The sequence below is a fragment of the Grammomys surdaster genome, unplaced genomic scaffold, assembly GCF_004785775.1.
Source record: "Grammomys surdaster isolate TR1022 unplaced genomic scaffold, NIH_TR_1.0 125187, whole genome shotgun sequence".
Classification (NCBI taxonomy): Eukaryota; Metazoa; Chordata; class Mammalia; order Rodentia; family Muridae; genus Grammomys; species Grammomys surdaster.
This window is the reverse complement of record NW_021620078.1, coordinates 542,283-557,190: the sequence shown is the minus strand read 5'-3', so window position 1 is coordinate 557,190 and position 14,908 is coordinate 542,283. Positions and strand designations below refer to the sequence as shown.

Here is a 14,908-nt window from a genome sequence, read left to right as displayed (position 1 = left end):
AAGATCTTTACCAATCCTTCATCTGATAGAGGGCTAATATCCAATATATACAAAGAACTCAAGAAATTAGACTCCAGACAACCAAATTACCCTATTAAAAAATGGGGTATAGAGCTTAACAAAGAATTTTCAACGGAAGAAACCCACTGTGGATTTATAATCATCCATTTATTGAACTTTCTATGATAATCTCAACTGTAAAAAATGCAAACTATCGGCACCTGTGTGAGCAGCTGGATGCCAGTGACTAATCTCTGCCCAAAACCATTGAATCTGCCTCCATGACATAGTAAACCTGCTGCCACAGTTTATTATAAAAAATGTTAAAGCTTACATGTGTGTACGTGCATAGTGCTGAAGATTAAACCCAGGACTTTGTGACAGGCAAATGTTCCACCACTAAGTTACCTTTAGAATTTAAATCCAGACAAGAAAATTCCAGCAGTGTCTCTCCTAAGGCCCCCAACCATTCAAATATTCAATTCTACAAAAGCTAGTCATATGCACTCTTAGTCATTTCATACATGATGGAAGTATTCCATTTCTAGCTCCTCACACATAGAGAATACTCTCTCAAAAGAATTAGAACCTTCATTTTACTTCACACAAGTAAACGTGCTGGTCTTATTTTGACACTAGAGAGGAAGGCCTTTAAAATTCACAAGCACTGTTGAAAAGATGGAACCTTGCAAGAGCAAATCACAACAGATAGATTCCTGTGTTAGACTCATCACCTCCTCAAATGAAAGTCTTACCATGTTTGCATTGTATTTACTAGACTACCAGGGAATGGGGTCACATGAAAGGGAGAGAAGATATCTAATACATGGAAACCTGCGATCATTTCTCATCACTTCCTACTCCTGTGACACTAGTGAGCCTTTCCCAGGTCTTAATTTCCTCACATATCTATGAGAGACTACGATGTTTGTGTGACCGATGTGATAACAGGGACTCCTTCCAAAGACAGGAAACTCTAGATTCTTCTTTTAAGACTAAGTCTAACTATGTTGTCTTAGGTGACATAGAATCCAAAAATGTAGACCAAAATGGCCTTGAACTCACAGAGATCATTCTTATGTCTTAGGGGACTGTGTGTGTGTGTGTGTGTGTGTGTGTGTGTGTGCCACCACATCTTTAGTGTGAACTGTGTTATTATGATACGAATCATGAGGATGATTGCTACAGAGTCACTTAACTTCTACCCTCTTGGATATTTTCTATTTATTTCCTTTTCTCCCTTGGGGCATCTTAAACGGTCTACTATCTATGCAGTAAAGCCATATGCCACCCAGAAAGAGGATGCAGCTCAATAAATGTGTCCTTAAGCAATGAGTCTGTTGTATGGCATTACAAAGAGACTTTAGGTGACCTTATTAGGTAATATCATTTATGGGACAACCATTGTACAAAGTTTGTTACTTACTAAATAAGTGTATATAAACATATACATTATATTTATGTAAGTATATATGACTACATATACCCATCTTAAAACACAATACTTACTAGAACACACATACACATATACACACACAAACACACAGTCAACCACTAAGCATCTGCCATCTCAAAACAGATCACGGAAAAAGACCAGAGTTCCCTGGATCCATAGTAGTCAATCAACTGATCTGATGCCATAGACACTCCCAGCATGGCACAACAACCAGCAATTATCCCAGTAAACACTTCACATTCAGTCAAAGCCAGAGAAAGAGTTCAAAGGACTCTGATAGGAGCCAGCAGGCCAGTAGCCCCTGGAGGTGACTCTGTGGTGCACAATCCACATGCTGACAGCTCAACATGGATGAGAAATGCAAGGAATGAGCAAGCCGTTACACCCTGCTGTCCTCCACCCCTGCCTTCCCCATCACACCAATCAAAGGGCATCAACAGGAACCTTAGTAACACAGCAGATATCAAACCGTAACAGTAAATATATATATTTTATCTCAGGCTCTGTGGTGACTCATTTCATTGATGAAATACTATAGTGTTAAACATTGTTAGAATATTTTTTAAAACTCCAAGTCTTAATGTTTTGCACATACACCATTAGATTTTTGTTTGTAGCTACTTGTGATCTCATTACTAGCAGCCAAGGAATTATTGAATGTGTGATTGACAGCAAATATTTAGCTGAAACTATAAATGTAAATTGCATGGGAAAAGGTTGAATAGAATGCACACTTCCTAGTTTTGCTTTTTGGATTTCAATTATCACTTAATTTACAATGCTTCTTAATACAAATATATGGCTGAGCACTTTAGAGCACCCTGAGAGGATAAGTACACACTTTGTAAAAAGCCAGTGAAATGAGTAACACATTAGGTCTAGGTGCCCCAAAATCCAATAGTCAATATCCAGTCTTAGTACTTAAAATGGCAAGAACTAAATAAATAAACAAGAGGCCCCTCTGGCATTCTAAGAAATCACATCATTCTGTCAAATTCAGTTCATAGCTTTGAAGCTAGAAAGAATTTTTTAAATATTTTCCTCTCAAAGTGTTATTATTCAATAGAAAACTAAAGGAAACAAACCACTTAAGCTTTATTGCTAAATAGTTGTGCCATGTCTAAAGATGGGGAGAAGATTCTCCACTCCTCGAAGTTTGATAATTCCACAATTCATTCTCAATCTTGGAATAAAGAAAAAATGCAAATGATTTCAAAAATCTCCCAGAAAGTGAAATCTTATAGCCCCTGGGGTCTCTCTGGTCCCTTGATCACTGGTCAATCCTTGTTCTGAGCTCATGCAGAAGGCATTCCTAGAGTGTGGAGTGGCTAGCAATAGAGCCCTTCCTAGAACTGTCACCACATCCCTGGGCACCAGCTGGTTCCAGCAGAATGTGCCATGCCTCATTTTCATGACTATCTAACTGTGTGTTCTAGCATTTCTTACAAATGCTTACAGAAGATCCAAATTAAAACATTTTCACAGAGGGGCTAAAGCACTATTAAAACCATAGACAATATCCTAAAGTAACCAATGGTTAATCACCAGGGCTGGATACGAATCTCCATCTCAGCATCACGGGGTCCAATGGGCCTACAGGAGATTTCCTATACTGTAAGTTGTGAATTTCATGTTTACATGAGTTGTGTTTGCTGAGACACTAAATGTAGGGTTCATACCTACACAATAAGGGAGGAAGACTGAGCTTCGACAGAAGAAATTATGTTTACATTAGATTGTCATACACGTGTAAGATACACATTTGGGGAAGAACTATTTATTTGTGGTATAGTTTCAAATGACATACTCTGAATCTTTCACCTCTCTTCTCTTTGTTGAAGATTGTGTTGGTTATTCTAGGGTTCTTCCTGCATGGTACTGGCATTAAAACAGACAAACAGCCCAACAGAACAAAGAGAACCCAAAGATAGTCTCATGCATTTACAGCCAAATGACTTTTTACAGAAGCTCCCAAAACACACATTAGAGACAAGGTCCCATTTAGCCTAAGGACCCAAAGAGAAGACGAAAGAAGAGGAAAAGAGGAGAGGAAGGGAAGGAGGGAGGGGAGGGGGAGGAGAGAGGGTAGAGGAGGGGAGGAGAGAGAGGGTAGAGGAGGGGAGGGGGAGGGGAGAGGAGGAAGAGAAGAGAAGAGAAGAGGAGAGGAGAGGAGAGGAGAGGAGAGGAGAGGAGAGGAGAGGAGAGGAGAGGAGAGGAGAGGAGAGGAGAGGAGAGGAGAGGAGAGAAGAGAAGATGGAAAGAAAGAAATAGACTTTAGAGAAAAACGACTTGATCTAAGAAATTCAAGAAAAAGTAATTTATCTTTTCCAATTGCTGTTAACTTCTATTTATGAACCAAAACACCCACTGGCCTTCCAGACAAGGGCGAAATAAGTACTCATAGCAAATGAAGGCTAGAATTCTAGTATACAGAACATAATGCCTTATCCAGCCATTAGGCAACCCTTATTTTGGCCCTGTCTAAGTTGGCTGGCACCACAGGCAAAATAATGCACTTTCATGATATGAGACAGGAAAACTAAGACAGAAGAGACTGGTTAAAACAGCAGACCCTGAAAGTGAGTTTCCAAACTAGAGCTTGGCATCCCAGAGAGGTGCTGACTTCAAGGTAAACGTTTGGATATTTCAAATTGTTATGGAATAAAGTAGACGTGGAATTGAGCACCAAGCTCTGAAATGCTGTACCTAAGAGGATGCCAGTCCAGCCAGAAAATACACCACCAAGAACAACAAAAACAACTAACCTAGAAATGAGAAATTGGAAACTTAGGAAATTTTCCCAAGACCTCAGGGACATGGAAACTAGGGCCCTGGTCAGAAGGAAAAGCAACACGAGTTCCCTGGGATGCCAGAAACTTACTTTTTCATGACTGTGCCCACAGATGTGTCTCAAAGGGCAAGTTCAACTTCTCACCTTTACTGACCTTTTAGAAACAGAAAAAGAACCATCTACTCATGAATTTCAAGGTTGAGAACTGCTTCACAGGCAGCTCCCATGTGAATACAGAGGGGATAACAAACTGGCTGGCAAACATTAGATTTCATTAGTCGGTCTTCCAAGTATCTATGCACCATTTAAACCCCTATTTAGTTAACTTCTTTATTTTCACTTGCTGGAACATCCTTAATACCTTCTTGAATACAAAGAAAAGGAAAAGAAAGAGATGGGACAGAAGGATAAAGAGAAAGGCAGGGATGTGGAGAGAGGAGAGAGAAGGACAGAGGGAGGAAGAGGTTTTAGTCCAATTGTTTCATGGGTCTCTGCTTTTCAACATTGTTTCTGACACAAATCCCATCCCCCTGCGCATAAGTTTGTAAACTGATACTTCACAGATGTCAGACTACAGGTTAACACTTACTAGAATAGCACCCTGAAAGGAGACAGATCATCCCTTGCTTTCAGACAAGCTCCCTATGTCTAGGGCTCCCCATTTCTCTGGTGACCTCTTACACTCCAGAGAGTGAGAACCACCTGACTGTACACTCAGCTGAGCAGGTGACCTCCCAGTATAGAGCAGTCACGAGGTCAGCCAGGCATCCCTTAGTGTTACCCTATCTCCATCTCTGTGCAACTTCACTCACAGAATGAATTCCATCCTAGCAGATTTCATCTGTGAACACACTTGAAGTCATGGTATACTAAACCACATATTTTCATTTGTACTAGAAATGTGCCAATCAACTCAACTTCCTTTCTCTGCTATAGTTTTCCAGTCTTAACATCAGAACTCTTACAGATAAATAACTGCACTCAACTTCATAAATGGATTAAGAATGGAACAATTTTTAACAGGTTGCTGCTGAGAATAATTTTCCTTGGGTAGCACGGGTTTTGGTGGCTGTTGTTATCTCATTTGGAATAGCATTTTATAGATGAGACCCTGAACAGCCTTGTGTTCAGTATGTACTGAATTCCTAAGAGTGGATATGCAATATCTGGCAATATGACTGTATAATAAACATGTAACAGGCTATGATCTCTGACTTCCAGGATATAGATTTAAAGTAAATGAAATTAACTTCAGTTATAAAAATACTTCCTTCCAAAGCTATCAGGATTACAGGAAAACCTGCATTCGTTTCTTCCATTTGTGTATGTTGTTTCTTTGTTTCTTTGAGTTTCAAATAAAGGAAAGTGTGTCAGAAAGGTAAGTTTAAAATACAGCAAGAATGGAGTTCTGGGATGACATCATAAAGGCATTTAATGTCACTTGGTCTCTGTTTTCCTGTCTGTTTAGTGGGAAGATTAACAAGCTCCAGCACACCTGAATGCCATGATCCTAGCTAGGACAATGGACTCAGCTAAGTTTCAAAATCATTAAAGTTGTTTGTCTGTGTACCATCAAGCCACTGTGTACAAACAAGCAGGGGCTATCAGGAAGCTTAGTGAACTTCAGTAAGGACTTACTTCTCAATCCTGGACCAGGCCCTGGAATCTGCTACACAAAAAAGACGAACCAAATGTGAGGTGTACCTAGAAACCACAGTCACCTCTCTTGTTTTTGTATGGCTGTATTTACCAAATGTTCTCTCTCTCTCTCTCTCTCTCTCTCTCTCTCTCTCTCTCTCTCTCTCCCCCCCCCCCCCCCCGCCGTGCGCACGTGTGTGTGTGTGTGTGTGTGTGTGTGTGTGTGTGTTATTTCAGCAGCCTTCTTTTGATTCTTGCTTGGGATTTCAGTGTGCTCACGTTTTGTTCTGCTATTTTAACTTTCATTCGTCTTATACAGTACTAATAAAAGAGACAGTAAGATTTTATTTCTCCGTAGCCAGAGTGATAAATTAAAGCCTTTGATCTCAGAATGTTAAAGGTTGAGGAGAACACTAGGAAAGAGATCCCTGCCTCTTCATACACCTTAGCCTTCTACAGGGGCTATTCTTCCTTCCTCAACAAATGCAAGTAGACACGTGCTCACAGACATACTCTTAATCAAAGACAGGTAAGGAAAGCAGTAGTAATTATTATTTTCTATTTTTATCCAAAAATAATATTATACTGAAGGAGAAATATAAAGTCATTATTACTCAAGTTGTCTTTTTTTGTTGTTGTTTTCTTTCCGTGGTTATTTACAAAGAAAAATAAACACCCATGGTTTGCATGTGCTTGAACTCACAGTAAGGACACCTCACCTTGGTAGCTGATTGAATCTTTCACACAAAAGAATATCAAAATAGACAGTTCCTTTTACAATATTATAAATCTGAGACCTTGCCCATATCTTAAGACAAACCGGAAATTCACACATCCCTTGTTGGAGTCTTACTCCAAATACTCCACCTACCAAAAGTTACATTTGAGGTGTTGCTTGGCATCTAGTCACAACTATAGCCAGAATTTCCTGCAGTCCTAGAATCTGGACACACTTAGGTTAATTAGCTGCCTGGTCCATCCTTTCTCTGCACCCTAGTCTGGAAGCCACACCTCTTGACTTGGTACAGAACAGATAGTGCCTGCCTTCACTTTCCCAAGGACATTATTACTGGGGCCTGTTGCAGTTACCTTCCCAAAGTTAGTTATGAGTCCACGCCACGCTGAACTGAGATGGCCTCGGCCACAGTCCAACAGAACTTAGGACAGGGAATCCCCAAGACCCTCCCTGGTGCTTCAGCCAGTGTTGGGCCCCCTGCGGCACTGAGCTCACAGGGTTCCCGAGAACCCTCGAGAGGTTCCCGAGAGAACCTCGCTTGGGGCTTCCAGCACAGGCGGGCAGAAGCTATTGAGTGGTGCAGAGGAGCGACGCGTGGTGGCGCCGGGCTCCTGGGAGCAAAGAACAACACTCCGGTGTTCCTGGCCCCGAGGGGTGATCCCTGGGCTTCAGAGAGTGTCAGTGCCACTGCGGCTCCTAAGAGTATTTTCGAGAAGACACAAATTTGAATGGGGTAGCAACTTGGTATAAATATTTTTAGATTTAAGAAGGGAGAAAAAGAACTGGAATCTTATCTACAACTGAGTTCTTTAAAGGTTGTCACAACACCCTTCTGGCCTGGAACTCACACTTAAACTCTTGGTAAAACAAGGAGTGAGAGTGTCCAGAGGTAGCGATGCCATCTCCACCCACCTTTTGGAAAACCCTGCCCACTCAGTCATGAACAGACGCTGGGAAACCTCGTCCTGGAACAGCGGAGGTCTTGTCCCTTCCTGATGCATTGAACCCGCTGTGTGCTGGCATTTAAAACCCACAGGAGCCAGCTGTGTTTATGACTTGTTTAATTTCACAGGGGATGGGGGGAGGAATCAGAAACTCCAGGACGGGACATTTGCCTTAAGCGAGGGGGACCTTGGCATCCGATCCTACTAGCACAGAACTCCAGGGAACTTGGGCCGTGCAGGATGGAGAGGGTGAAGGAAAAGGAGGGGGAGAGAGGAGGGGCGAAGACGGAGGGGCTGAGCAGGGGAGAAGGAAACAGGTGAGCTCGCATTGCCTCTTGGAGGAGATTTCCAGCACCTTGGTCCCCAGCAGCGCGCCACAGTCCCAACTTAGACAGGCACTTACCAGCTTTGCACGGGTCCTTGTAATCTATAGGCTCCGTTTTGTCCTCTTCGTTCCCATCAAAAGTGTAATCATAATCGAGGCCAGCGCAGACCCACAGTTCCCGTGAGAAAACAATACCCGAGACCACCAACCACAGGAGCATCCTCGGGGAGAGCGCTTGCAAACCCATCCTCCTCCCCTAGAGGAAAAGGAGGGGACCAGACCCGGAGTGCCGCGTGGATATGCGGGGCTCTAGGGACTGTGTTCTTCTCCCCACTGGGAGGCTCCTCAGAAAGACCTGAGTGTTCAGGTGTCCGGAGACATGCGGGTGTCTTCGGGACGCTAGCGAGGGCAAATGCTTCCTGGCTCCCCCGGATGCTGGGGAACTTGGCCAGGGGCCCGCGGGTGGGCGGAAGGCAGGTGAGGAGCTCGGCCCAGGACAGCCGCAGCCAACCCGGCACGGTCCAGATCGTCCTTCCAGCGGCCGAACTTCCCGCGATCGCGACCGGCCGCGGCGAGAGGCGCACGGCGGGCTCAGCTGCCACCCGAGCTCCGGCTCCCGCGCCGCGCCCCCGCCGCTGTCAGGACCCCGCGGCCGAGCGCGAGCTGCAGCCGCCTGCCGCCACCGCCGCCGCTCCGGGAAGATGAATCCGGTCTGCACATCAGCACATCTGAACTGAAAGGGGAGACCGAGGAAGGGGGTGGGGGGCAGGCATTTCTACGCCGCCAGACCTTAAAAGCCTACAGAAGCTAGGGAAGCTCCCGACTGCCCGGAGAGCAAAGGGGTGTGAGGATTTGGAGTGCCTCTTTCCCCCCTCCAGGCTGTCTTTTTTACCCTCTTCCTAACTTGAAAAAAAAAAAAAAATCTTCGCAGCATCTAACCCAATCACTCGCATCCTGCTTACTTATTCATACAATCAGGGTCAGGATCCGGGCCACAGCCTCCTCTCTGACTTCGTTTGATAGCCTTATACAAACAAACAGACGCGAGCGCGCTGACATTTCCATTTCTATTTCACAAAGATTAAAAAAAAAAAAAAAAACCAATGCATTCCGCATTTGCGTCCACGAACAGCAATTAATAGATGAGGTACGTGTCAGAGCAGAGCGCCAGACCGGGGGTGGCGCGAAGGATCGTGACAACTTCGCTGCAAATCTCTCTCTCCTGCCCTCCCCACTCCACCCCACCCCCAGATAAATAAGCAGTATGTATTTCTTTCCCTTGCTGCTGTTTAACCTTCCTACCTCAAGAGTGGAAGGAAAAGTAGCTGACCCTTCTCTGTTTGGGTAAGAAAACAGACTTCTGTGCAAAGTCAGTCTCCTAACCAACAAAGTTTTACTAAGAACTAGAGAAATTAATTTTAAAAAAAAATGGAGTTCCAGATCGCACCAGCAGAAAACGCTAAGCCTTCGCTGATGGGCTGGAGCTAGCGCTCACGTGGGCGCAGGAAGGGAAGTTGGAATACTCGCCTCGCAAATTTTCTGACAGTTCTGGCGCCCATGCCCAGCGCCTCCTAGTACCCTTCGGCTTCACTTGTTTGATTTCCTCCCTAGGACAGCGCATAAGAGCAGGCAGCTGGATCAGAGAGGTAAACCACTCCTGAGCCCAGCAGACTCAAGGCAAACACAGGTTGTGGGAAATTGAGGAAGGGAAAAAAAAATCAGAGGAAATCTCTGCAAAATCCCCTGGTGTGAGCAATTCCGAGGTTTCCCCACATCTGTAAGTAGTTTCCAAAATAGGTGAGACGACTTCCCCCACCCCCTAGCTTCCGGGGGCCTGACAAGCTGAGTTTTCCGTTCCTTTTCTGTCACTTTAGCAGGGACTGTCTTCTGTTGCCTTTGTGTCTTTATTTAAGGAACCCGCCCCTGTTCCAAGAGGCCATTTAGCCAAAAGCAAGGAGCCAGGAGACTGAGTCTGAGCCTGCCTCTCTCTCTCTCTCTCTCTCTCTCTCTCTCTCTCTCTCTCTCTCTCGGAGGTGTGACTACTCTATACCTGCTGCAGAAAAGCAAGCAGCTAACCTGGAAGATGACAGACTGTTTTCTACTTGAAGAAAAAGTGTAGGAGGATCCGGAGGTGAACCGGAGGTGATTGTTTTCTCTTGGCAAAGTTGGAGTTTCTTGAAGACCACTACAATGAGGACCTCTTTCTGGAGATCTAGATCATAGACATCTAACCCCGTCATACAGAGCAGACCACAGGTTTTTTTAAAAATTGCTTGATAAGGAGGGAAAGACACTGCTTTCGAAATGTCCTGCTGAGTCATAGTCAACCCAACCAGAAAAGCTGTTTGTATAATTAATGCTGGTGTTGCTTCTGCAGGGCTAAGCAAAAGTGCATCCTACATAGTCCATCTCAGAACCAGAAATGCAATTTATCTTGAGAAGACCTCTGCCCTTGAACTGCTGACTGTGTCTGTATTTCTTACCCTGGGCCCACTAAATGCCAAGAAACGTCTAAGACTCTTATCATCTAAGACCCTCATCTTCTATACTTTTCAAGACTCTGTACCTAGAGTGCACATCCTTGGCAAGAATGAACATGTTTTATCGTTTATTGGGAAAGAAAATGGTACCATATGGGGACATCTGCCTTATTATTAATAGACAGTGATGTCTTAGATCTTCCTTACAGATCTGTCACTGCTTGGTTGAAAAATTTTATGAATTTGGACTAGGGATGTAGTTGATAGAGTGTTTGCTTAGCATGCACAATCCCCTGAGCGGATCCTCATTACCACCTAAAGCAAATTTAAACCTACCAGAGAACAGGGAGTTCAAGGTCGTCCTCAACTACGTAAGGAGTTCAAAGCCAGCCTGTCATACATGTGGCCCTCTTTCAAAAAATGAAACAAATTAATGAATAAAAATGTAATTCATTTGTTTTATATCCAGAGAATTGGTGATTACCATACTAGAGCATCAGAATTAAGTACAGAAATGTTTATCTGGGCCTCATAGCCTAAAGAGCTTTAATAGTTAAAATATTTATTTATTTATTTATTTATTCTCTCTCTCTCTCTCCCTCTCTCTCTCTCTCTCTCTATCTCTCTGTGCGTGTGTGTGTGTGTGTGTGTGTGTGTGTGTGTGTGCATGTGTGTGTGTGTAGGTAAGCAAGGGAACAACTTTCAACTTTCTAGGGTCAATTCTTGCCTTCTAGGTTCCGGCCATCTACCTTGTGGACAGTCTCCTCTGTCTCCTCAGCTCCTGCCTTTAGCTGGCCCACAAGATTCTCTAAATTCTCCTGTCTCTGCCTCCTACTCTGCTTTAGAAATGCAGAATTATGGATGTATTTCAGCATCCAGCTTTATGTGGGTTTTTGGGGATTAAACTCAGGTTGTCAAATGGTACATGGAAAATGCTTTTACTCACTGAAAACCTTCCTCCAGCCCTAGTTTTCAGTTTTTAAGTCTTAGACTTATCTCTATTTGTAACAAATCAACTGGGTTTAAATGTCGAGTTTTTTTTCTATAGTTAAAAGTTGATTTTTTGTCCTGAACATGTAAAAAGATCAACTTGGAAAAATAGGATTGTGGTTAAGAAGTTGAATCTGAGTGTAGCTGTAGACATGTGCAGTATCTAAATTCAATCTCTTCAGGAAGATGAAGGAGAGAAATTGATTTCTTCAGGAAAACCTGCTGACGTGGCCCTGGCATCTAGCTGGTGGCTGCCCTTGACCACCAACAAGGTACCTGCAATGACACTCAGCCCCTCATGAGAGTAACAAACTGTGATCCCAGAAAAAGGACAAACTTCATAGCAAATCATCATATCTTCTTTGCTATCATAGTAGTTAAATTATACTGTGTGTAGAGAACACCAACCAGACATTTCTGTTTTATAGTCTAGCCAATTAGTCAAAAGCTTTCCTATGACATCAAGTAACATGTGAATATATTCCCTTCATGCGTCCTGTGAAAAAGGATGCACAAAACAATAATATCATTTAAAATAAGAAAATGGAACATGTAACCTCTGTAAAATACATGTCTGGAAAACTAAATGGACAAAATTTTTCAAACTTTATTATGGAATGAAATATGGGTTTCCATCCTACCCTCTCAGCTGAGTTTTGTTTTGTTTGCTTTTTGTTTTTGTTTTGTTTTGTTTTTAAACACATTAGATTGTAACTAGGAAATTCTATAAAAGCACATTTCTAGGAAGCTGTCGCTGCTGGGGGGCCAAAGACAGTCAATATTGGTGATTTTTATGTTGCTTCAAAGTGTAGAAGAATGCTTTGTGTTATTAGCACTATTCTTCTGGCTGAAATTTTATATACTATGGTAAAATCTTTCCTGTGAAGTGTGGACTCTGAACCTCTGTGAAATCCAGCCTCTACAATTTCTATTCTAATACTTAAAAAAAAAAAAAACCCTGAAAACTATGACTTCAAAAAAATTATTTATTTTCATTTTGCTTATAGGAGTGTTTTGCTTCATGTATGTCTGTGTACCATGTGAATTCCTGAGAAGGCAGAAGAGAGATTCAAATGCCCTGGAACTGGAGGCAGTCCTACAGAGGTTCCTGGAATGGAACTAGCATCCTGTGAAGGAGCAGCGAGTTAAATGCTCTCAAGTAAAAGTGAGCCACTTCTCTAGAACCACCACCGTGACCTTTTAGGTCATATTATTTTACATGTCGCCGCCATTACAGAATGGCCTCAGTTCATTTAGCTCTGTTTTAGTTTATTCTCAGCAACACAATTTTTAGGACTTCTTTTTGGAAGTGCCTTCATGGTGCCAAAGATTAAAACCAGAGCCTCAGGCAAGCCAGGTGGATATTCTACAACTGAACAATATCCCCAGCCTCACAACTAAAACTAATTTCAGTGATCCTACACTTAGTCAAGATCTGTCTGCACTGCTAATAACAACGGACACATATCAATATAATATCAGCTAAGAAATAAGGAACATATGGCAACATTTGCTTCAGAAAAAAAGTTACTATTTGGTAAAGAAAAGGCTTGCAACTTCCCAGGGCAGAAAGAAAGCATCTTGTTGCAATGTATTCTGGATACTTGTTTTGTTCATTTGTTTGTTTGTTTGTTTTTTCTTTTTCTTTTATTGAAAATAAATTTTCTTTCTCACATAACAGATCCTAATTATGGTCCCCCCTCTCCCTTCACCTTCCAGTTTATCCTCACATCCCCTCCCATCCTGATATACTCTCTTTCTGTCTCTTAGAGAACAAACAGGCTTCTAAGGTATAATAATAAAACAAAAACTAACGCATTGGAATTGGAAGTATAAAAAAGAAGAAGGAAAAAGAGAAGAAGAAAGGGAAGAAGGAGGAAAAGGAAGGGAAGGAGAAGGAAGAGGAGGAGGAGGAAGAGGAGGAAGAGGAGGAGAAAGATGATGATGATGATGAGGAGGAGGAGGAGGAGGAGGAGGAGGAAGCACACCCAAGAGAAGGCACATGACCCCACACGTTTGCAGAGTCAAGAATCCCACAAAAATACTAAACTGGAATGTGTCCACAGACAACCTGCTGCAGACTCTATACAGACCTTGAACACAGTTCCTGCAAGTTTATATGAACTGTGATTATGTTGAGGGCCTTCTTTTCTTGGTGTCCTCCATCCCCTTTGGCTCTTATATACATTCTTTATGCCCTCACTTTCAGTGGGTTCCCTGAGAACCTGTGGGAGGGATTTGATGGAAATATCACATTTAGGGCTGAGTATTCCATGGTCTCTCACTCTTTATATAATAATGTCTGACAGTGGGTCTCTGTATTTCTTCAAATCTGTTGCAGGAGGAACCTTCTCTGTTCATGGCTGAGCAAGAAACTGATCTTTGAACATAGCAGAATGTCATTAGGAGTCATTTTAGTGCAAGGGTTTTGTTTTGTATTATTTTGGTTTTGTGGTTGTTTGTTGTTTTGTTTTGTTTTGTTATTATTTGTATTTGGTTTTGTCCTAAGTCCCTGGGCTGTCTAGTCTCAGGTTCCTGATGACCTAAGCAGTGTTGAGTATGGGTTCCATCTCATGGACTAGGAATTAAGTCAAATAAGGTATCAGTTGGCTAATTCCATAAGCTTTGTGACACTGCTGCACTAGTACATGTTGCAGACAAGACACCATTGTAGACTAAAGGGTTTGTGACTGGGATATTGTGCAGGGCACCTTCCGGTTTGAGTGCCATAGAAAGTATGGGTGAAGGCTCTGTGTAGGCACCAGCTCAACATTTCCATGGTCAATGGCTTGTGTAGGAGTTATCTTCAACTATGAACCCTTGATGTCAGTTTGTGGAGGAGAGTCTATGGTCTTGGCAACTGCCTGCTGTGTTTGGGAAGGCCCATGTAATCTCATTGGTCAACAACTCAATTAGGTATAACCCAGTCCTGGGACTAGAAACTTCACTTGGTGGCAAGATGACCAGTTGGGGCTCTGTCTGACACATTATTTGTAGGTTTTATTTAGATCATGTATGTATATATTTTAGGAAACTACTATTGCATTTGGCTTCCATAAAGCCCCTCAAATAGCCCCTGTAGAGAAATTTTAATCCAGCAACATGGCTGTTCTGATCACAATGAAAGACCTGTCTTTGTGATCTGGCTGGGATGTAGACATGTCCTTAGTACACACCTTTAATTTCAAACAATGAAGTCTAATTGAGAGGCAGACAAAGTAATGAATTAGGAAAATCGATCTGGCAAAATGAGTCAGAGATAGGATACCTCAGCTCTCAGGAGAAAAGCTATTTAAGAGCAGTGCAGGAAGAGAGAATGAGTTTTCAGTTCTGTTCAGTCAGTTGAGTTCAGTGAAGTGGAGTTGCCTGAGCTCGGAGTCAGTGTAAGGAGTGCAGTGTAATGGAATTGAGTTTGTTTGTGAGTTCATGCAGTTGAGTGCAGGTCAGAAGAGACAGTTGAGACTAGAAAATAAAAAGGAACCAGAAGATTAGAACAAATAGCCAGAATTAGTTTGAAGCCAAGCAGAGAAATTCAGTCAGAAGCTGAG

General features: G+C 42.7%; 1 protein-coding gene across 1 annotated transcript in view; it reads right to left on the bottom strand.

The window, feature by feature from the left end:
- LOC114637166 (tolloid-like protein 1) overlaps positions 1-8,752 on the bottom strand; it is a gene marked incomplete at its 3' end in the record, with an annotated part of 136,590 nt that extends 127,838 nt beyond the window's left edge. Inside the window, exon 1 of the mRNA XM_028785354.1 lies at positions 7,969-8,752. Within this exon, the coding sequence (XP_028641187.1) occupies positions 7,969-8,137 (169 nt within the window). The remainder of the gene's footprint in view (positions 1-7,968) is intronic.
- Positions 8,753-14,908: the final 6,156 nt, after the last annotated feature.